At 46.6% G+C, this 21240-nt stretch overlaps 1 protein-coding gene across 12 annotated transcripts in view; it reads left to right on the top strand.

Annotated features, from left to right (window-relative positions):
- nhsl1b (NHS-like 1b) overlaps positions 1-19200 on the top strand; it is a 106928-nt gene extending 87728 nt beyond the window's left edge. For 8 of the 12 annotated variants that reach the window (XM_030405390.1, XM_030405398.1, XM_030405401.1 and 5 more), the window contains exons 3-8: positions 2355-2482; positions 4527-4725; positions 7244-7375; positions 9230-12505; positions 13576-13708; positions 16567-19200. In XM_030405390.1, coding sequence (XP_030261250.1) covers positions 2355-2482; positions 4527-4725; positions 7244-7375; positions 9230-12505; positions 13576-13708; positions 16567-17242 — 4544 coding nt within the window. In that variant the 3' untranslated portion in view covers positions 17243-19200. The remainder of the gene's footprint in view (positions 1-2354; positions 2483-4526; positions 4726-7243; positions 7376-9229; positions 12506-13575; positions 13709-16566) is intronic. The other 4 variants (XM_030405391.1, XM_030405399.1, XM_030405393.1 and 1 more) reach the window with 2 other exon arrangements.
- The last annotated feature ends 2040 nt before the right edge of the window (positions 19201-21240 follow it).

Below are 21240 nucleotides of genomic sequence, written 5' to 3'. Positions count from 1 at the left end.
CTCTCATGCACGTGTAACCAGTCACTAAATCCTGTGCCACCAGCATGAGCATAGCAAGGTACACAAGTCCAGCTTTCTGCTCTGCAAAGCAGGATAATCAATAAGCAATCAGACAGTGTGGATCCACACTCACATGGGTTTCAGCGTATGTTTTGTGGCTGGTCTTTTGCAGGCGGACGGCAGTTACAGAAAACGTGCCAACAGGTCGAAATACATCAGCCAGGTTATGTAACATGTGGTTATTGTCAATAAAACTCAAACAATTATGCATTAGCTGTCCAGTCAGACAGAAAATCAAAGATTATGTCATAATCGTGATCTCTTCTCATCATAATCACCTTCATGTCTAGCACTGACAGATAAGTTTACTAACTTTACGGAAGCTTTAATTTATATTTTTAAGCGACAATCCAAAACTATATGACAGTGTGAAAGGTGTAGCTCGTCCTTTGAGGCCTGAACTATCACCAGAATCTGCAGCTCCCTTTTTAGCCGAGTGACTGAACATTTTTTGGGTCACTGTCACTGCTCTCATGGTGTTGTCTTTGGCCCCAGCAGTCAGCTGTTTTCAGTCAGCAATAAAGCTCTAAAAACCCACCAAGCAGAAGAAAGACACAGTTGATGACTAGCTGTAACTCCCTCTGGAGTTGTTTTAGACCAAAATCAGAGTTCAGGGAAGGCAGATTTTGGACTTCCATTCACCAAATGAATGATAATGTTGCTGTACAATGGCTGTGTGTATAACTTTTTGCAAACAAAATCAACTAAAAAGATGCGCCAATTTTGTGTTATGTGGCCCACAAGTAGCTGGAAACATCCCAGACTTGCCACAGGTCTTCAAACAGTTTGTGAATTTGAAGGAAAAAAATACAAATTGGGTCTGTAAAGTCCTTGAAAGGTCCTTGAATGTGATCTATATAAAGGTGTGGAAACCCCGACATCAGTTATAGCAGGCTGAACACAAATTAAAACGATATGTTGCTTGAACACCAAAGAAGACACAGTGAAGGTCATTGGGCCACTTCTAAATGATAGACTCATAACCAAAACCAAATAATGCCACAGTGTTTAGATAATTAGTATTTGCTCATTGGATTTACATGCCACCGTACATCCTCGTATAGCTCTATATTTTTTTCCACCCTCAACATCCTTCATTGTTTCTGCTCGTCTTCTTTCATGTCACTTACCAGTCCCCTCCCTTCAGTTCTGCCTAGCAACAAGCAGCGCCAAGCTCATCAGCGCTTATTTATTTTTATCAAACGTCCCCAATCACGCAACACCAATCATCTCAACAGCACCGCTCCTCGTCATCATCCTCATTATCATCATGCTTTTCTAAATCCCTTCTTCCACACCGCTGCCACATCGGCTTGTTGTTACAGTAGCTACCTTTGCCAACCCAATTAGGTTCCATTAACTGACAGTATTATACATGCACCAGTGTGTCTCTCCACAGAGACGGGCTGTAATTAGCAGTGGAGATAGATGGGCCATGAAAGGGATCAAAAGCAGCGTCACTGAGGTGCTGGGAGTGAGTGCGTGTGCTTTGGTACACGTGATGTTCACCAAAATGGATTTTGATCGAGCATCACAATTAAGATAAAAGACCAGGAAGGTTTTTAAAAATGGTTTGGATCGGGGATAGCTGGCAATTCTTTCTAATTGGAAAAAGATGGGAAAAAATGTTATTTAAACAGAAATGTGCACGGTTTCCTGTTCATTAAAGTGAGGGGCATCAGCACACCCTCACAAAACCCTTTAATATGTAGGTTGTTAAGGCAGTAGGCGTAGTATTATGTGAACTAACCATAATTAGCACTTAAAAGACAAGACAAAGGATGCATAAGTAGATATTTGCGGAGGGAGAAAGAGCGAGATGATGTGCTAAATGCCCCCTGAGAGAGATGGAGAGAGAGGGGGGTTGTGTAGGACAGAGAGAGGGAGAGAGAGAGGGACAGTTCTGCCATCTGTGTGTGACAGACTGAAACTGATAGCCCCTCCTCTCTTTACACGCACACACTCATTTTTACAAACTCACGTCTTATCACACACTGGCGTACACACACGTACATCGCAGCCCCATCGCAGCAGGTGGCGACGAGAGGAGGTGTGAGCGGCGCTTGGCAGCATCCAACAGGGCCGATGCTCACGTGACTGACAAACTGACAGAGATTACTACAATCCAAGTCTTCCTCTGTCTTTATGAAATATATGGATATCATATCCTTCAAGTGAAATTAAAATTTATATAGTTTTAGGTATGGGATATTATATGTGACTGAGTATCATTCAAAAGCGGTATCACCCAGCCCTGATAACACATTTCTCTGTTTTGTCCGTCCATCTTGCAGAATGTGACAAGCTGAGGAAAGATGGTTTCCGGAGCTCTCAGTACTACTCTCAGGGTCCCACCTTCTCTGACCCCGCACAGTCCACCAGCAGCCTGCAGGACGACGAGGATGACGACATTGATAAGAAGGTACACATTCACATAAACACTGCACGCAAAAACACACACATAGCTGTCCAACTCACCACTATTGAGTTTAACGGCGTCAGTCTGCCCTCTAGTGGCCAGACGCGAAAGTGCATTCTTACTTGAGTTTCTTCTCTTTCTCCTTTCTTGACTTGACTTTTTTTTTTTTTTTTTTTAACTTTACACAAATACGATTATCACTTAACACAGTAAAAGATGAAGGTCATTAAAACAGATTTTAAAATATAAAATATATATATATATATAATAATTAAGTTATTTTTCTCTGTGTGACATTTTGCTCACCAGCAACATTAGATTCGTCTGTCAGTACTATTGATACACAGAGCACAAGCACAAGCCTACACTAAAATTAAGATGAAGTAAAGCTGAACTGATGTTGAGCATTTCATCTAATTTTCTGACCTGTTATCATTTGTCATGCTGTGTTAAACACACAGTAGTGTAATTTCAGGAGGTGTGTGATGCATAGAGAGAGGCAGACATGGAGAAATATCACAGACAAACACTATTAGTTATTGCATATTTTACTGGCAGACCATTAGTGTGAAGTATTAACTGTTTTACAGCCAGAAACCTCTCCTCGCCTCTCCTCGTCACACGGGGGGGCTCCTGAATAGGTCTTTCTCTGTAATTATCTGAGTCTCTTTTGTCCCCCAGAGCCCCTCAGTGGTAGCGTTTCATGCCTGCTTTGACCCCCTGTGACCTTCATGACATGCTGTTGTCTTTCCAAACCATTGACTCCCATCTCTCTGTCTACTTTCCGCACGATCAATCCACACCAGTCCCCTCCTCCTCTCTGCCGTTCCTCTCCCTGCCTATTTTTCTGCCGTTTGTTCCCCTCTCCTCCCTGGCCACTTCCTGTTGTCCTGAGGGCCAGTGAGCCTAACATCGCCTGACAGCAGCCTCCAAAGGAGAAGCAGGGGCTCCCAGTTGAGTCACAGTCATGCAAAATAACAAGCCATGCTAACCACCAAACTACTGCTCAGATCCTTTTTCTTTACGTCCCTCCTCTCTATTGCCTCTCCCAATTTGTCCATCCATCCATCTGAGGTTTGTAGGAAAGCACTAATAGCCATCCAGTCCGATGTTTGGGATCGTCCGGGTAAACAGTAGTGGACTCGCAGGAATGGCAGCCGGATGTATTTGGTAGATTCTGTACAACTTTATTCCAAATGAAATGACGGAAAAGGTCAACCTGTTCCAGATGCAGCCAGGCGATTTTTGGGTGATGCAGTGAGAGTCTGCTCTTGGAACTAACCTTTAACCAGAGCAATTTTGGATTATTTACGTTCACTCTTCTTCAAATTCCTGTGATTCAAAATATCGATCTCAAAATCTCAGATGGACATTTAACAAACCTGAAACTGCTGCTTTTCTATCGACTAACTGCTCAGTTTGGAGCCTGCAGTAAACCTTTTCGTCTGTTGCTTCTCTGCAGTAAATTCTGCTTCAGGATCGAGAACCGTGAGCGTGTGAACGCGGTTTAATGCATGAGTGATTTTCTCTCCTCCTCGCTGTGGCTCTCATGCTTTTATCCTGCCATCTCCAGCCGCTCCGTCAGTCGACTCTGATAGATGTTTGTGTGTGTGTGTGTAAGTGTTTCCATTTGGGTTTGATCGCTTGTGAAACATTTTTACAGCACCACAAGCTACTAAAGGTCACAGCAATGTATTATAATAAAGTCGGCTTGTGTGTGTCAGTCTATCCCGTACAATCTGTCAGTTACACTTCTTGAGAATTAAGGTCTATTCGCACTCACATTTTCTTCTGACATGTTTTCTTGCTCTTAATTAATATAAATACATCTTTTTTTTTCTTTTGCCTTGTTATTAAGAACGTATCTCTCACTTCTGTCTTATCTGTCTGTCTCTCTCTTATTGACTCTACTCTTCCTTCCTTCTTAATTATTTGTAACTGTTATTCTTTTTTCATTCCTTGTTTCTCACCTTTCCTTTACCTTCCCTCTTCCATCCTTTTGCCCCATTCTTCTAAAATTAACCACTTCTTCCGCTTTGTCATCCAGTCCACAGCTTCATCGGCGGAGGACGACAAATCTCAGCTCTCCATGAGGAGCCAGACCCCACTGGGTGAAGGAGGGGAGGGGTCTGAGTTTGATGGGCAGGTGGTATGGACCAAGGCTCCACCCCTCCCCACCCCAGAAGAGAAGATGAGGCAGACGGCCAAGGCCGTGCCCACGGACATAGTCCCCATTAACGTCACAGGTATGACCTTGGCAACCGCAATCGTTTGACCATTTTGTCCATTTCTTAACCATTTGTGAGTAGCGACCAATACCCATCAGTGTAAGTAGTGGAAAACAAATATCCAGGTCCTCTAGTTCCATATCATAATGCAATGTAGAAAGATCAAACTACTATAGGTCATTCATCCCTGGTGTCTACTCTGTAACAATAACCTCTCACCAACAATCACACATTTTGTTTTGTTTGTCTTAAAGGAATTCTCTGACATTTTTGGACATTTACTTACTTTATGTTTCACTGAGACTTATATGACAACATTAGTATCAATTTCATATCTGTGAGTTTAATACAGGGTTGAACAAAGTCTTGAAAGGTTTGAAAATGCTGACTTTTATTTCTTGAATTCTCAAGGTTGGGATTATGCAGATATTCAATTATACGCACAAAAGTGCTGGATTTTCAACATAACCTGGTGTTTTATCGAAACATCTTTGAATACGATCCCACTGTCGGACTACTTGTTAGATCCTGAAGTCAAAATTTATGAGTATTAAATAATCATGATCAAAACAAAGGATCAAAGTTGGTAAAATAAACAGTGACAAAATAAATAGATTGCTGTGAGTGTAAATTGATTCTATACATTTTCTACTTATCTAATTCTCAGTAAGGCAGCAATAAAAAAGAAAAAAAATGTGCCAAACATGCAAAATGTCAGACCGTTCCTTTAATCAACCGTCTGCGGCTAAGTGGACACAGACAAATCAATTACTGTATCCACTCATCCGCAGAGGAAAAAACTGTATGTGTCAGTCACGGATGTCTTCGTCTCCTGCTGCATCTCTCTGTCTATTCTCTCCTTCCTTCGTGCTTCTTGGACGCTGACCTTCACCTTCCTTTATGCGTGTGTGAGCGAGCGTTTGTGTGTGAAAAAATCGTTTGACAGCTTATCCAAGGGTCAAGGCTTTTCGCCGACTTGATGTCGGATCACAGGGCGTTTGACAGATGAACACTCGTACACAGCAAAACGTGTCGACGCAATTCCCCTGTTGGCGTGTCACATCTTTCAGAGTGATCGGCCCCACACAAACATAAAGATATCACATCTCATTTAGCCACGTCTGATGATGAACGTATGAGCCTTGTCTGATGTTTCGCTCATAAAACGCAAACTCACATCAGTCAGATGTCTTGTATGAGGTGTAAAAAAAAAAAAAAAAGAACAACAGCACAAAATGGCAGCTCAGCATCAACATCTGCATTTTGCTGCTGTCAAGGCCAATATAACAGCGATCCTTTCATCCTTTACACACTAATGAGTTCTTAATGCGGTCCCAGTCCACACAAATCACTGCTGACTTCATCTCCTGTCACTTCAAATTACTGAGAAAGACGGAGCAAAACACACACACACACACGCAAAGAGAGATCAGGGAATTTTTTTTCTGTCGCTTTGAGGAGGGAACGTGATAGACACTATCTGCCCTCATATCAGTCTCTTTTCCCTCACGCCTGCAGGCTGTCAGTAGCTCGCCGAACAGCAGAAAAATAAAAAAAAAAGAGGAGCGGCTCATAGTGAGATATTGCTCCTCCTTCAGGGTAACCGGACAGAGATATTGAGGAGAATGAAAGACAGTGTGTGTGTATGTGTGTGCTTGCTTCACCTCATATCTATCCTATGCATGTGTGCTTTTGTGATAAGAGCATGCACATCTCACGTATCTTACATGTATGTTTACACTGAAGTTACTTATATACAGGGTCGAAACATAACACAACCCACCAGCCAGAAGAGGTAAAGTTTAGACTCTTTTTGATCAGCAACTGCGTCAGTGCTGGTAAATTTAAAAGCACTTTGGCTGGTGGATGAAAAAGTTGAAGGGGTCGGGTCACTCAAATGACAGAAAAATATTTTTCTCACTTTCCTCTTGTAGTGTCTGCCTTTACCCCGTAAATGGAAGTTGATATAATTGTCTTTTTGTGGCGCTTACACCAGTGAACAGTTGCATTAGAGAATCAGTAGCAGTTCGTATTTCTAGAAACATGTCCATGTAGACCTCACTGGGTTCACTACAAATCAGGACTGTTTACGTTACAAGTTTATGTCTAAAGAAAAGATTTATTATCGTCCGTTACAGTCTTAAGTTTTCAGTGGAACTACTTTAAAGTGCGAAAACAGACTTTTTTTCTGTCCGTTTACTGCTGTGAGTATCACAAACAGGATCTGTGCACCTACTCTACTTTGTATTGGGTTGGCATCAGATAACATAGAAGGCAGATATCTTAAAACCTGGGCAAATGAAACCAAAACTATCTGCACGGCTAGACACCACTAGAGGGAAGTGAGAACATCTTTTTTTTTTAATCATTTGGTTGAACTGACCTTGCCCTGTTGATGTTGCATGTTCGACTTAAAAGAGAAAAGAATTTTAAAAAAAGCACCCCTTGCATGTCGTTGAGTTTGTTCCTTCGGACTAACCGACTTCTGTTTGCCTGTGTGTCCGCCTGCCTTTGCTCTCGCCCTCCCGGCTACCAGGGGCAGTGTTTGACCGACAGGCGAGCATCCGGCGCTCCCTCATTAACACTGACACCGTGTCCCGCCGGCCCAAGAAGGTCAAACGCAGAAAGACTATATCAGGGCTGCCTGACAACATCAACCAGGAGCTAGGTATGGATCACTGTGGGGTGATTTGTTGCCCTCTACTGTCCACAGACCTGTACCAACACTCTGGACGAGCATCCCTCCTTCTTTCACTACTTCCTTTAACCTAACTCTCTATGGATTTATTGCTTTAATCAATAATAACTGAATGGATTGTGAATTAACTCAACCCACCCGTATTGTTCTGAGTACATCTTAATAAGAGGGAGAAAGTGACACATGCAAGTCCACAGTGTTGGATCAAGGCCCTGCAGTTGTTCAGTCTTTCCCTGTTTTCAGTTCTACATACCAAGTGTCCTCGTTTGCTCTCCTCCACCCTGTGTCACTGAATCCACAGCCAGGAACCAGTTATGAAATCCCTTTCAGTAGTTTTGTGGTTTTTAATTTTGCCCTTTTTCCTTCTCTGGTAGATTTTGCCTTCGCAGAATCTCATTTTTGATTTGCCTATTGGAAAATCATGCCACATAGGGGAAGTTAAGTGTAGGGTTTACCATTCTTAAACACGAATTGTCCCATAATCCCGTGGGGTCAACTTTCTGCAGTCCATTTTTTCTGTGAATTGTGTGTGTGTGTGCGTCTGTGTCTGTGCTTTAATCCGGGAGCCATATTGATAATCTGAACTTGTGTGTCCTACTTGCCAGCATGTACTGATTATAAGACAATAGGCACCTGATCATGGACACCTAAAATCTACCACAACTTTCTTCATTTCCATTTTCATAATGTATAATGCTCAAACCATCTAAAAAGATACCAGCTAAAAAAACAAACATGAAGGTTCAGAGGTCTTCTATCGTTAGTTACTCAGCTGAGCCGGGTGGTAAGCGAGCATTAAGCTTACTAAGCTGACACTGTGCTGATGGCTCCACATGGCTGATGTTTATTTACACGTCTCTGAGCTGTAGGACGGCAGCAGTGTTTAAGGAGAATGTCATTTCTCTGATAAGATCACCAAGGCAGATAGGAAAAGAGCTTTAAAGTCTGGTTAGTGCCCAGCTGACGACAGCCGCTGAATGTCATGATTACTGGGCCGGGGTAATTGTCCCAGTGCTTCATCCCTCCCTCTCCTTGCACTAGAGCTGCCTGCAAAAGTAGACCTGCAGCTTAATCTATCGCAGCAGCAGCAGCAGCCAAGCTGTCACTCCAGCTTTTAGCAAAGGAGGAAGAGAGTGTATGTGTGGTTTAGAGAGAGCGAGGCACGGAGAGAGAGAGAGAGAGAGAGAGAGAAGAAAGGACACACAAGTGTGTATGTTTTGGGATATGAGCATCAACAGGAGAGCCACCACAGATGGGAGACATACTAGACATCCTCTCTGGTTTTACAACTCATTCTTCAATTTGTTTGTTTACGAGCCGGTATGTTCGGAGTGTGTGCGTCTTTGTGATCTGCATCTCTATGTGTCCTTGTCTCTGTGTCTACCCGCATATCCTGTTTGTTCGGTCCTGTATGATGGTGCGTGACCATGTCAATGTGTATGTGTGCACATGGGGTCTTTGTGTATGTTTGGGTCCATGTATGTGTTTCTTGGCTGCCTCATACCTCACCAGCTGTCTGTCCTGGACCCTAGCGGACTATTTGCTTTTCTATCAGACTGAGCCAGAGCCCGAACAGGAGAGGAAGCATCTCTCTGCTTTCCCTCATATCCTTTCCCCCTTAATGAAGACCAGAAGTTATTAACGCATGAGACATGGTTACAGCAAATCTAATTAATTAGCTGCCCTGTGACCAAAGATTGTGTGACAGTCCAGCTGAAGGAGCAGAACGCATTGTGGCTGAGGATAGCAGAGCAAGAAGAGAAAACATGAGATTGAATGAATGATTGTATGTTCATCGTATTAATTTTTTTCTCGCTTTCACAGCAGCAAAAGGATACAGCGGAGATCTCCGGCCACATTCCATGTTCCTACCAGGACACTACTCCACCTTGAGCAGAGTCGGGAGCGTCAACTCGACGCTCCGACGTTCACAGACCAGAGATTCCAGCTGCCAGACGGAAGAAGTGAAGATTGTACCGCCGTCCATGAGAAGGATCCGTGCTCAGCGTGGACAAGGAATCGCTGCTCAGATGGCCGGCATATCTGCTTCTTCTTCAACAGGAAGTATATCCATCTCGAGTAGTGACAGCTCTGGGATCTTGATGATGCCGCATCACTTCAACGGAGATCCTTCCCGTTTTCACAGTCTGCCCCGTGGTGCCAGGGTGTCGCTCAGTGCTGACCCCATCTATAGCAGCACCCCCATCAAGTCGTTGGAGCAGACTACTCCTCAGAGGCAGATTGGAAAGCTACAGGTTGACGATACAGTGGTGCATATGAGAAACATCCCGAGGACAGGCACACTGCCCAGGCCCAAGTCTCAGGAACTGAGAGGGACACAGTCCAGTGATTGGGGCGGTGGTCCAGCATGTCTGGTCTCCCCACATGCTGCCTACTCCACCTCAGTCATCCCTAACGCCACCCTATCCAGCTCCTCTGAGGTCATCACACTAAACACCACCGGTCAGCTCTCCCACTCCCCAAACTCGGCTTACCCAGCAGCGCGGCCACTCAGTCTGGCTTCCTCTACCAACACAGACCCCCTGATCTCCAGTCCAGCAGCCTTCACCCACAGCTCCACCTGCCCAGCCTTGGCCACCTCTACCCCGAATCGTACCCAACAGGATGGTGGTCAGGTAGTCAAAGGTCCTGCCAGCGAGTCAGGGCACTCGGACAGCAGCGTACACAGCCACAGCACCTTGGCCCCCACACCGCCATCCTGCCTGCCGGAGGAGCAGTGGATCTACGACACGCCGGAAAATGTTGTGGCTCCACACCGCACTCTGACCTCCAGCTGCTCCACTCCTATTAACCAGCTGTATAACAGCCTGGACCACTCTTCCAGGACCACTACTGACTCCAGCTCTGTCTACTCCCAAGACAACGATGGGTACTACACCTCCATGCACATGGACTCAGGCCTTCGCTCTCGCAGCCACGGCAGCGGGCATGGTGCAGCAGCTGGAAGAGCCACCCGGCATAGCATGTACGAGTGTCGCGAGATGGCCAATCAGGAAGACTCTGGAAGCTTGTACAGCGACCGCTCTCTGTCCCGCAGCATCTCCCTCCGCAAGTCCAAGAAGCCTCCACTGCCCCCGGCTCGCACAGACTCTCTTAGACGCAAACCTGGACCGAAAAAGCCCCTAGGAGGCGTAAGCGCCATCAGCGGCGGCAACGAGCCAAACGGTGCCATGCTCAATGAGACTCTTATTGCCAGCTTGCAGCAGAGCCTACAGATGGGCCTGAGAGGAGGGAAAGGTAAAGGGGCCTCACCGTCTTCACCCTCTCACAGCCCAAGCAGTGACTACGATGACCCTTGGGTGCTACGGCCACGGAGTCAGAGCAGCATCAGTGCAGGTAGCTCTGCAGCGTCGCTAGCAGCTAACACAAACGGTGGCAATGCTTCTAATGTATACTCGCTTTGCCATGTGACGCCTGCTCACAGCGAGACGAGCAGCTTGCGCTCGGACTATGCTGACTCCTGGGGATACTACATGGACTTCCCTCATAACCATGGCGATCAGAGGGCACAGACTCCTCCAGCCCACGCCACAGATAACATGTCGGCTGGTCCTCACCCAGGAGAGTTGCAGAATGGAGGCGAGATTCACAGCAACAGCCAGGCACCTCGAGCTCAAGGCCAGGAGGGAGGGGTAGCAGTGAAGCCCAAAATGTCCACCTCCTCACCGGACAGGGTGCACAGACTGACCTCCCCGTCAAGCGGCTACTCCAGCCAGTCCAACACCCCCACAGCAGGAACCCCGGTGCCCTCCTTCATCAGGTCCATGTCTCCCTCCGGCGGCCGGCCCAAGCCCAAAGTGCCTGAGAGAAAGTCATCTCTCCTCTCCTCCGTATCCATGTCCTCCTCTTCCACCTCCCTCTCCTCCAACACCTCAGACTCACTTAAAAGCACCGGACCTCCCCCTCCACCTCCTCCACCCCTGCCCCTCTCTTCCTCCTCAGCTCCCAACACCCCTCTCGGCCCACCTCCACCCTTCCCTCCCCCTCTACCTCCAACGACCACTGCAGGCACTCCTCTGCGAGCTCCCCCATTACCACCCCCTGCCTGCTCCATCTCCCCAGAATTCCCTCCTCCTCCGTCCCCTGAGTTGCTAATCCCCCCCAGTTCATCCTTCAACGGGAGCTTCAGTCCTCCCCCTCCGCCTCCCCCTCCTTTCCCCTCCATGGGGCCACCGCCACCTCCTCCACTGCCTTCTTTTGCCCCACCTTCCTCCTCTCCATCTTTTGTGAAGGCAGTTAAAGATTCTCCTAAACCAGCTCTTTCCGAGAGCCCCACAAAGTCATCTAAGCCCCTGATCACCCCGTTTGCACTGCAGAGCGTTCAACTCCGCTCTGTTAAACGGCCAGAGAAGGAGATTAACGGCAAATCAGACCACACAAACGCTCAGGAAACAGGGATGGACCTCCTTCACGGTCTAAAGCCCCAGACCCTGCAGAAGTCTCTCTCCGTGGACACTCCCACCGTGTTACCCCTTTCAAACTACTCCCCAGAGGAAGATTCACGTAACTCCTCGCCATCACCTGTGTCAAAGCTTTTAAATGAATTGTCTTTGGACTGCAGCATCACAGATTACACACCAGACAGTGCTGTTGAAAATGGAAAACCCGAGGATCAGTGTTACTTTCTCTTAAATGGAAAAGAAAGTCCCAGTCCCCCACAGAGCTCCCAAAGCTCTCCTGTCAAACAGAAGCCTCCGGCAGTCTCAAAGAAACCCAAGTTTATCCCTCAACAAGTCACCGAACCGGTTCCACCTCAGCTTGAGGATACAACCAGTCCGTCTCAGATGGAAGACCAAGTAGATGCACCACAAAGACAGACAAAGGAAGGGGTGAAAAAGAGTAAAAGTGAGCAACAGAAGGAAGTGGAAATTTCAGAGAGCTCAGAGCCTCTCGAAGAGAGCAGTGAAACATCAACAGACAGCCAGGACGAGTCCCAGATCTCTGCTTCTGCCAGCCAGGACACAAGTTTTGACCAAGGGTTGTGTGCCAATGGAGAAGCTCTTGAAGAGGAAGAGGAGGAGGAGGGAGATGGGACAAGTAGCACGACCGGATCCATCAGCTCCAAGGAGGACGACACCGGTGAGTCCGACTGAAATGAGTTTGTTTAAGGAGTTCTTAATTCATTGTTAAAGTAGAAACGTTTAGGGTTTGTGAAGAGAGAGTAAGTTTTACATTCTGCCAGTCAGAACCTTCATTAAATCATTAAATAAGCCCATTACCACAAATCTTGTATGGTTGGTATGCCTGCTAGCTGTGTGGCCAACTCCTCAGGCAGCTGTGAAATTAATTTTGCCTTCTGAAGCAAAGAATCCAAACTTGAAACCACAAGCTTTTAAAGGCTCGAAAAACTGTGAAAATAGCGCAGGAGCAACGGCTTATCTCTGGGACAGCACTGCTGCAGCCTCTTGAATTCCTCCTCTCTCGGTCTCTCTTCTACTCATTCTTCTATATTTCATATGCAGAGATCTCTCTCTCTCCTGGTAACTGTCCCTTGGTTTTTTTTCCCCGCATTGCTATTTTTCACCTCAGCCCCCACTGTCTACTCCACTCCTCTCCGCCATCCATCCTTGTTTCCAAATATCCATTTTTGCCTCTCTGCTTTTTACTCCTCTTTACTGTTAATCTCTCATCGTCAGTCAGCCCCGCTGTCGCTCTCTGCATCTCTCTCTCTCCCTGTCCTGCTCCCCTCTTCTCTCTCCGAGGTAAGGGAGGGGGCAAGTGTCCCAGGGGAGATGTATTTGTGGTTGGAGGGAGAGAGGGGGAGGGGCTGCATCGTATCAGCGGGGAGGGGAACAGATCGGGTAAGGGGATGAAGGGGAGGATGGGGAGAGCGTAAAGTGAGACTGCCTGCAGCGGCTCAGGCAGTCGAAGTGCAGACGTGAGCGCGGAGGTTGAGAGGAGGAGGAGGAGGAGGAGGAGGAAAGAGGCTAAACTAGAGGAGAAGAAAAGAGAGGAAATCTCGAGACAAAACGAGAATGTAAGAAGACAGTCGGGCACCTCCTCCGTAGCACTTCAGATTTTATAGGCAGTCAGGTTAATGCGACGGGATAGCGGATCCCTGAGTGTGTGCATGCGTGTGTTGCACTGAGTGAAGTGTTTGTGTGTGTTTACTCTCCCGTAACTGTGTGTATGTAACTTCTCATTCTCAGGTGAGGTGTTCGACTCCAGTACGGCTGAATCGTCTCCGGCCCCGTCAGCCAACGGGGCATCCGATGAGAACATGGTGACCCCGACTCCGTCGCGGACTCGGACCACTGAGGACCTGTTTGCCGCCATTCACAGGTACCATGATGCATTTGTCTCCCGTCACTCCTTCCTGTACTGTTACTCCAACTCCTCTACTCCTCACCTGCTACAACTCCTCATATATCATTTATTCCAATGATCTAGTTTTCCTTTCCTCTTGCACTCCGTCATCTCCTTTTCTGTTTGTTTTTCTCTCCCTCTTCCCCCTCACTCTCTGTCCGCATCTCATTCCCTCGTTCTCACCCCCTCGTAAACCACAACGTATCACCCTGAACTCCAAGCTCCTTCTCCCCCTTCATCCCTCAACCCATAATTTCTCTTTTTCCATCTCCATCTCCATCCCCCTCCTCCTCCTCCTCCTCCTCCTCCTCCTCCTCTTCCTGCCCTCAGCCTCTCAGTCATAACTTTACACAGCACTGCTGTCCCATCTGCAGGCATATACATCTGTCAAATAGCTGGTCTCCGGAGTCTCCCAGCTCAGGAGACAGTGGCTTTTTCTGTTCTTGGTCAGCGAAGGGAGTGATTGAGGAAGCAGAATGAGTCAGTAGTCAAATGTTTATCGAGGCATCCGTGTTAGTGTACTAACATTAGCGTTGCTCATTCTCACGCGGATGGGAAAAAAAAGGCGGTTGCTTCATCCATTATTTAAATACTCGACACCCTCAGGTCCTAATCTGGGTTAGAGGCCACCAGAGAGATTTCTCTCTCATACACACACACTCTGCCGTCTCTGACATATATTGCATACGTGCTCCCGTGCTTCAAAGGAAGCACACATATAAATTTCTCATGCAGCCCGCCAGTTTGTGTTTCACGGTCACGTGCCGTAGCAGTCGGAGTTCTCTTGAGCATCACAGGATTTCATTTCACGGGATTTTATTTCTTCCGGCGACAGATTTATCGTGCCGTTTAATTAGACGTGAAGATTGTGTAAGCGTGTGTGTGTGTAAATCTCGCAATGGAATTGTGTTTGTTTACCACGTCCTTTACTGGTCTGCGTTGCACCTCTTTGGTAACATCGAGCATATGGAAATATTCTTGACGAGTGGGAAGTGATGACGAACTCCAAGTGAGATGAATCACAAACTTTGGAGGGGAAGGGATTCATCCGCACACTTAATGCACAGATTTAATTAATTTGCACACAAAAAAGCAGGGCTCTCAACGTCAAAGCTGTCATTAAATCAAAAATCGTTTAGAGATGTTCTTAAGTCGGAGACTTCGACTTTCTTACACCAGAGCCGTCTCTTCATCTCTCCTCCTCACCTGTCCTATACCTTTTGTTTTTCACTCTGTCATCTCACTTCCTACACTTTCCGTCTAATCCCTCTCTCCTTCTGGGAAAACAGAGAATGATGAAAAAACCTTGAATGAAATGCCTTCACAGCTGCAGCAGAAAATACAACTTATCCGAAGGGAGATCCTCCGAGCCAAATGTAATACAGCCAAGAGAGAGGAATCGATACGGGAGCCCGAGCAGGGTCTTAAATTGCAGCCTTGTTTACCTCCATATAACTGAGATTGGTTATCACTGCCTTTCCAGTGTCGAGGCGTCGCAGTTGACTGAATTCAGGTGTGAGTGTGTAGGCACGTGTGATTGTGTGTGAGAGAAGTCTTATGTAATGCCGATGGGCTAATGTGGCGAGGAAGCTCGCAGGGGACGACGCAGGATGGAGGTTGAATTTAGGGCACAGGCACACATTTTGTGAAACAGAAAGCAGACACAGGATCTCTCACAAACCATTCGTGTCCTCCAGTTCTCCCTCTCATTTGACCTTCACAGGTATATCATCTACAGGTTAGGAAAAATATGTCTTTCTGCAGATCTAATCTGAGGATTGAGGATTTTGTTTTATGCATCCTTCTTTGCCCTCCTTACTTTTAGCGTCAATTTGCTCTGTTTTGTCACCCAAGCTGTATTTTTCATGCCTTTAATCATCTCCTCTCTCCCTCCCTGTGCAGAGGGGGCATGCAGTGGGTGGGTGCATCCTCTCTAGAGAGGTGCGAAGTGGCAAGTAGCCCCTTCCCTTTAATTAGCAAGCCTTGTTTCTGCAAATCGCGGTGATGCTACCTTTGGATTAGCAGCAGTAATCCCGCCACAGTGCAACCCGCCGGACCTCAGATTGATAAGGCTGTTTCCCTGCGAGCCCTAATCCCCCGTATTCTGCCAGTTGCAGCTTTATTGCTACGCTTTGATGCAGGGGTTATAGACAGTGTAGGCTGAGACTCTGATACCCCCTGCTGAATGGAGGCTGAATTGTCCTTGTGTGATTAAAACCGCTTTGGGCTCTTATCCCAGTTTGTGTTTTTGATTAATTTCATCGTGCCATGTCTGAGCTTTCCCGCAGAGTTGCAGCGTCCGCAGCCTCTCTTGTTAAACCTCACTGGATTGCCTTAATAAAAATTTACAACTCTTCCTTATTTCCTTCCCTGCCTTTTTTCAAGCACATACGCCACTCACTGCTCCTATTTTTTTTTTGACTTGTTTAAGATTCGTGCTGTGACGCATGATTGCTGGGGGCAGTGCTGACATATGGCAAATTTGGGACAAAGATTTGAGGCGTGTTAGACTAAAGTATTTTAAGTGTAATCCTTTTTTCAGCGACACATAAAAGACCTTTTTCTCTGTCCTCGCCGACTACACAGAAACATTTATAAGGCTGCATCCCATATGCTGCAGCCCTAATTTTGAATTTGAATAATTGGATTTAATGTTAATGTTTCCTGATAAAAACTGCCCCCACTGCTTGCATTTCTTCTTGTTGCTCTTCCAGTTCCACATTTAACTGTCTTTAAAATTATTTTACACATTTGTTAACCTTGCTTTCCACTCACTCACTCTGCAGAATTTCTACAAACATGTCATTAATCTGGTTATCCACGTCTCATTCTAGGTCGAAGCGCAAGGTCCTGGGCCGCAAGGAGTCTGACGACGAGAAGAACCGGGCTGGGAGCAGCCCACAGTCTCCACCTGTCACCCCCACAGCCATGTCCCCAGGGTCCACGTCTTCCTTGCCCCGCCAGTCGGGCTCGATCCAGCGAAACCTCCGCAAGTCCTGCACCAGCAGCGACACCTTCAAAGCCCTGCTCCTGAAGAAGGGCAGCCGCTCAGAGACCAGCTTCAGGATGTCGGCAGCTGAGATGCTTCGCTCCACTGACCCTCGCTTCCAGAGAACCCGCTCCGACTCAGAGCTGGACCCCCCTGCTGCTTCACCCTCCTCACCGACGGCGCCACACAGCCCCCTAACCTCCCCTGGCCGTGGTAAGAGGGCGACAGAAGAGTGGAATCGCTACGAGACCTTCTCTCTGTCCTCGCCGACTTCATCGTCCTTCTCGACGAGCGGGTCGAAATACGGGCGCTCACGCACGCCGCCGTCTGCCGCCAGCAGCAAGTACAATGCGCGCTGCCGAATCCTCAGCAGCCCAATGACTGTAATCTGTGAGCGCGAGGGCGAGCTGGCTGAGAACGAGTACGGAGACACTGCAGAGAGTCTGTCAGGACCAGCGGCCCAGACTCTCCCTAGGCTCAAAGACTCCAATGGCACTTTATCTGACGAGAGCAGAAGTTAAAGAGCAGTGACGGTCCCTCAGATACAGGGAGCTGGACTCACTCATCATAAGCAGGGAACAGGAAAAGGAGCCAATAGAAGGCCCTCCAGAGACACCTCTCTGAGCCCCACCCCCTCAGCGCCGCCTCTGAGGGAGTGGACACGTCTGGTCCTGATGTGAGGTCAGAGGTCACCTCACCATGGACCGGGCTGAACTTAGTCTGAAGCGGGGAACTGGTTCAAGACTCCCATGATTCTCAACTCTCTCCTTCGTTTGGTGACTCACCCTTTGTGTTAAAAGAATAGTGTTTTCTTTTACGCCTGGTGTTCTTAGTTTGTTTTACATTTGTTTTGCTGTTTGTTTTACTTCATCTTGTCCTTAACACGCAGGAACCCTTTAGTTTTCTTTGGATGACGAGGTTAAAGACAGCAAACTAAGGTGAATTGAAGGAACCGAAAAGTCACAGGTTGTTTGGCTGCTGTGGTGCCGCGTAGCTAGGCAGTAGGAAAGAGTGGTAACGCAAAGGCGCACCAGACGCTCGCTTTCGGGAATCTTCCCAGCTTCTGCGTTGCTCCTGTTGGCTCTGGGAAGTGTTTTGAGAGCACCATGGTTTGCAAACTTCACACGGCCCGTACTATACGTGGAAAAGAACTCAAGGGTGAGGTAGAACAGACAGCTCCGCGGGTACAACTTTCAACTGTGGTTCTTGCCAGGGTTTTTGCTTTCTGCTCTTAGATCAGCGGTTTAGTTTGCAGAGCTGGTGTGTTCAGTGGTCCAGAGGAAGTGCAGAGGGCTCAGTGCTGCCACCTAGTGATGGACAGGAAGTGAACTACAAAAAGGTTCAACCAAAACAGAAAAATGTACTCTTGTAGAGAAGAGGCTCATAAAACGTCTATTAAATGAATTTTAGCTTGAGATTTTGCACTGTGCGTAGATGTTTTTCTTCGTTTGTGACTTCAAAAAGTATGTTTTAAAGACTGTTTTAATAAACAAGTGATGTCATGACCTGTGTTTGGGAGTTGGGTATGAATCTATAATTGTAAAAGCCAGAAATGACATTGGTAGAAGGAGAAGCTAATTTCTGGGTCTTTTTTTTTAGTGATGGTGTTGGTTACCAAAGAGCTGAAAAAAAAAATGTAATCTGGACGTGAACACAATCAGAGAGTGCGACTGCTTGTCTGACACCCATGCATCCGGTCCAGCTGTTGCTAAGTTTGCTGAGACCTTTCTAGAAGCTTTTAGGGCTTAAATGATTTCTTTTAAAAAATTTAAAAAAAAGCTATTGATTTTTATCTTTTTGCAGTTATATATGGTTCTGTATATACAAACATAGAGAGAGGAGTTTTAAGTAACATTTTGACTTATTTTCAAAGACTTTGTACATTTTTAGAGCCCTGTGTTTGCCGGAAGGGAGTGGTTTCCTTTTTTTGTTTTTTTGTTTTTTTTGTTTTGTAGATTATTTATTTTCACATAGCAGGGCTGCAGTACGATGTCACGATCAGGGGGCGACCAGCGACGGTGATGGAGTTAGTCTGAGGGGCCACATTTACTACGCTGATCCCACCAGGCCATTTCTTTCTTTTAAAAGGTGCTTCACAGTTAGAAAAAAATGCAATAATGTTAATATTTCTGCTTAAAGCCTTCTACTGCCCTTAATCTCGAGTCATGCAAAGCTCACGCTGGTGCTCGCAGCTGAGTAAATGTGGTCTCTTTAGAGTCATAAACTGAGGTGACAGGCATGAGACTTCCTAACCTCCTAACAGCCATAGCGCCCTGTGGTTTAATCACCTGTGACCAAAGTGTGTCTCCCAGCTCCCGCCCGGCCATGATCGAGCACCCTGGCTCGTCTCATGACGGGAGGCGTCTTAATCTCGGAGAGCTTGTGGAAAGACGAGAGTGCAGAAGAAGTGGTGGAGCTGAAGGCAGGCTGCTAACGCTCTTGTGTATGTCTGTGTAATAAAAACAAGGTGATATTTAAAGAGCAGGCCTCCATGTCATTTTTTTTTTGCCTCTCCGCATGTCTGTGTGCGTGATTCACGACCATCTGCCAGCCCGACTCCCCCAAATCACCGCTTCATTAGCGCCGTCGCCATGGCACCCATACTCGTCCGTCATCTGGAAGGCTCCAGAGGCCATCGTTCACCCCTCCTCCCCCCCTTCCACCCGCGGGGTCATCAGTTATGTCCCCTTCTGGACATCTTATTAGGACACGCTGAATCACACGCTCAGCCTATAATAGACCTTTTTTTCACTGACTTCAGAGCACTTACAGTTCTATCCCACGTCTCAGGACTGAAAGCCACAGCCTCTCAACATTCCCCGCAGGTCCTCGCCGGCTGCTGGTCCACACCTCGGCACGTCGAGCGCTCGCTCACAAGGGCGCAAAAACACTGACCGCCTCCTCGAGTATTTACAATGCAGTACCATCACCTCGCATTGAGCAGAGCCACCTGCCCTCTGACGCTGCACCATCTGGCTGTCAGACGCAAATCAATACAAACTCCTCCCTGACATAATCACACTATTGACACTTCAGTTCTCTCCATCTCCTGTTATATCGAAGACCCTCCCTGTAGTATCCGGAACAGAGGAGGTGACAAATGAAACGGATCGACTGTGTTCACCTGATGTGTGTTTTTAGTGCTCGAGGAGTCTTAACTGATCACTCGGCCTGTCCAACAGGCTGCTGCCATCATTCACGGCCATTTAAAGTGAGATGCAAAGGATGACACTTGTGTAAAACCAGATTGTGGAGTGCAGGTTTGGCTCAGGACTGTTTTGACTCCCTTACATCTTACTTACAATACTCATTTCCAAAGCATTTTTCAGTTTCAGCTCCTTCTCGTGAAAACAAAAGTGTCAGTTTGTGCCCGTTCTCTATTAAAGAGGGATGAACCCGAAGCGACTTGACGCTGCCTTAAAATAGGTACAATTATCACAAGACATATATATTCAATCACATTTGTTAATTAGTGTTTGTTTGACAAAGAAATATTTGTCAAAAATATTGACAAATGAAATACATTTGGATTCTGGACCAAACAAAGCGGTCTATAGATGTCTCTTTGGATTCTTTGGGAAGTTGTGACAGCAGTTTTCTCACATCTATTCAAACATTACATAGATTATAGATGTAAGCCCTAATCTTTAATACTGTACTGAAACTAATGGCAGCCTGGGAGGAATGATTATATATATATATATATATATATAATCATATAGGCATATATATATATATATATATATATATATATATATATATATATATATATATATATATATATATATATATATATATAATCATATAGGCATATATATATAAACTTGCCTTGGAGGAAAACAGTCGCCAGCAAAACTACATTTATCTCGCGCGCAAAGAAAACCCCCACTTGCACACCTACTGACACCTACAGTTCTGGCGGTAGCGTCCTGCCTATTTCACAATACGGCGTGTGGGAAAAGTACTGCAACCTCAATGGAATCAAATAAAAATACCTCAGACTTGTTAAAAACATGACGGGGGGGGGGGGGGGCGATGTTCATTAGTTTTCTTCCAGTTTATCTCTTGTTGCCAGAAAATGAGTTTTTGTCATGGAAGTCTTTTTTTTATCAGTGTTATCCTGACTCGAGGTCTCCGCCAGACTGGAGGCGGGCAGATAACATTAAAATATAGAGAACGACACGAGCGAGGCCTCATTATACGTTTCCCATCCGCGGCGATGTTTCACCCCGCCGAGCACGGCCAATGAGATCGATCCGACTGGTGAACAGCAAAGAAGAAGACAAGTGTGTGTGTGTGTGTGTGTGTGTGTGTGTGTGTGTGTGTGCAGGGGATAAAAAAAGACGTCATTTCTGCTGAGCGCCTGAACATGATAGCGGGAACAAATTCGGCCACAAATAAAAAAATGAGTGAGTCAGCAGACCTGAGCCTGAACGGGGAGGACCAGAGGAGAAAGGTGAGGGAGGACGAAAGGTGCGGCGCAAAAACTGTGGGGAAGATCTCACCCGGGCTGATAGAA

The sequence above is a fragment of the Sparus aurata genome, chromosome 22 (assembly GCF_900880675.1).
Source record: "Sparus aurata chromosome 22, fSpaAur1.1, whole genome shotgun sequence".
Lineage (NCBI taxonomy): Eukaryota > Metazoa > Chordata > Actinopteri > Spariformes > Sparidae > Sparus > Sparus aurata.
This window is presented reverse-complemented; position numbering and strand designations above follow the sequence as displayed.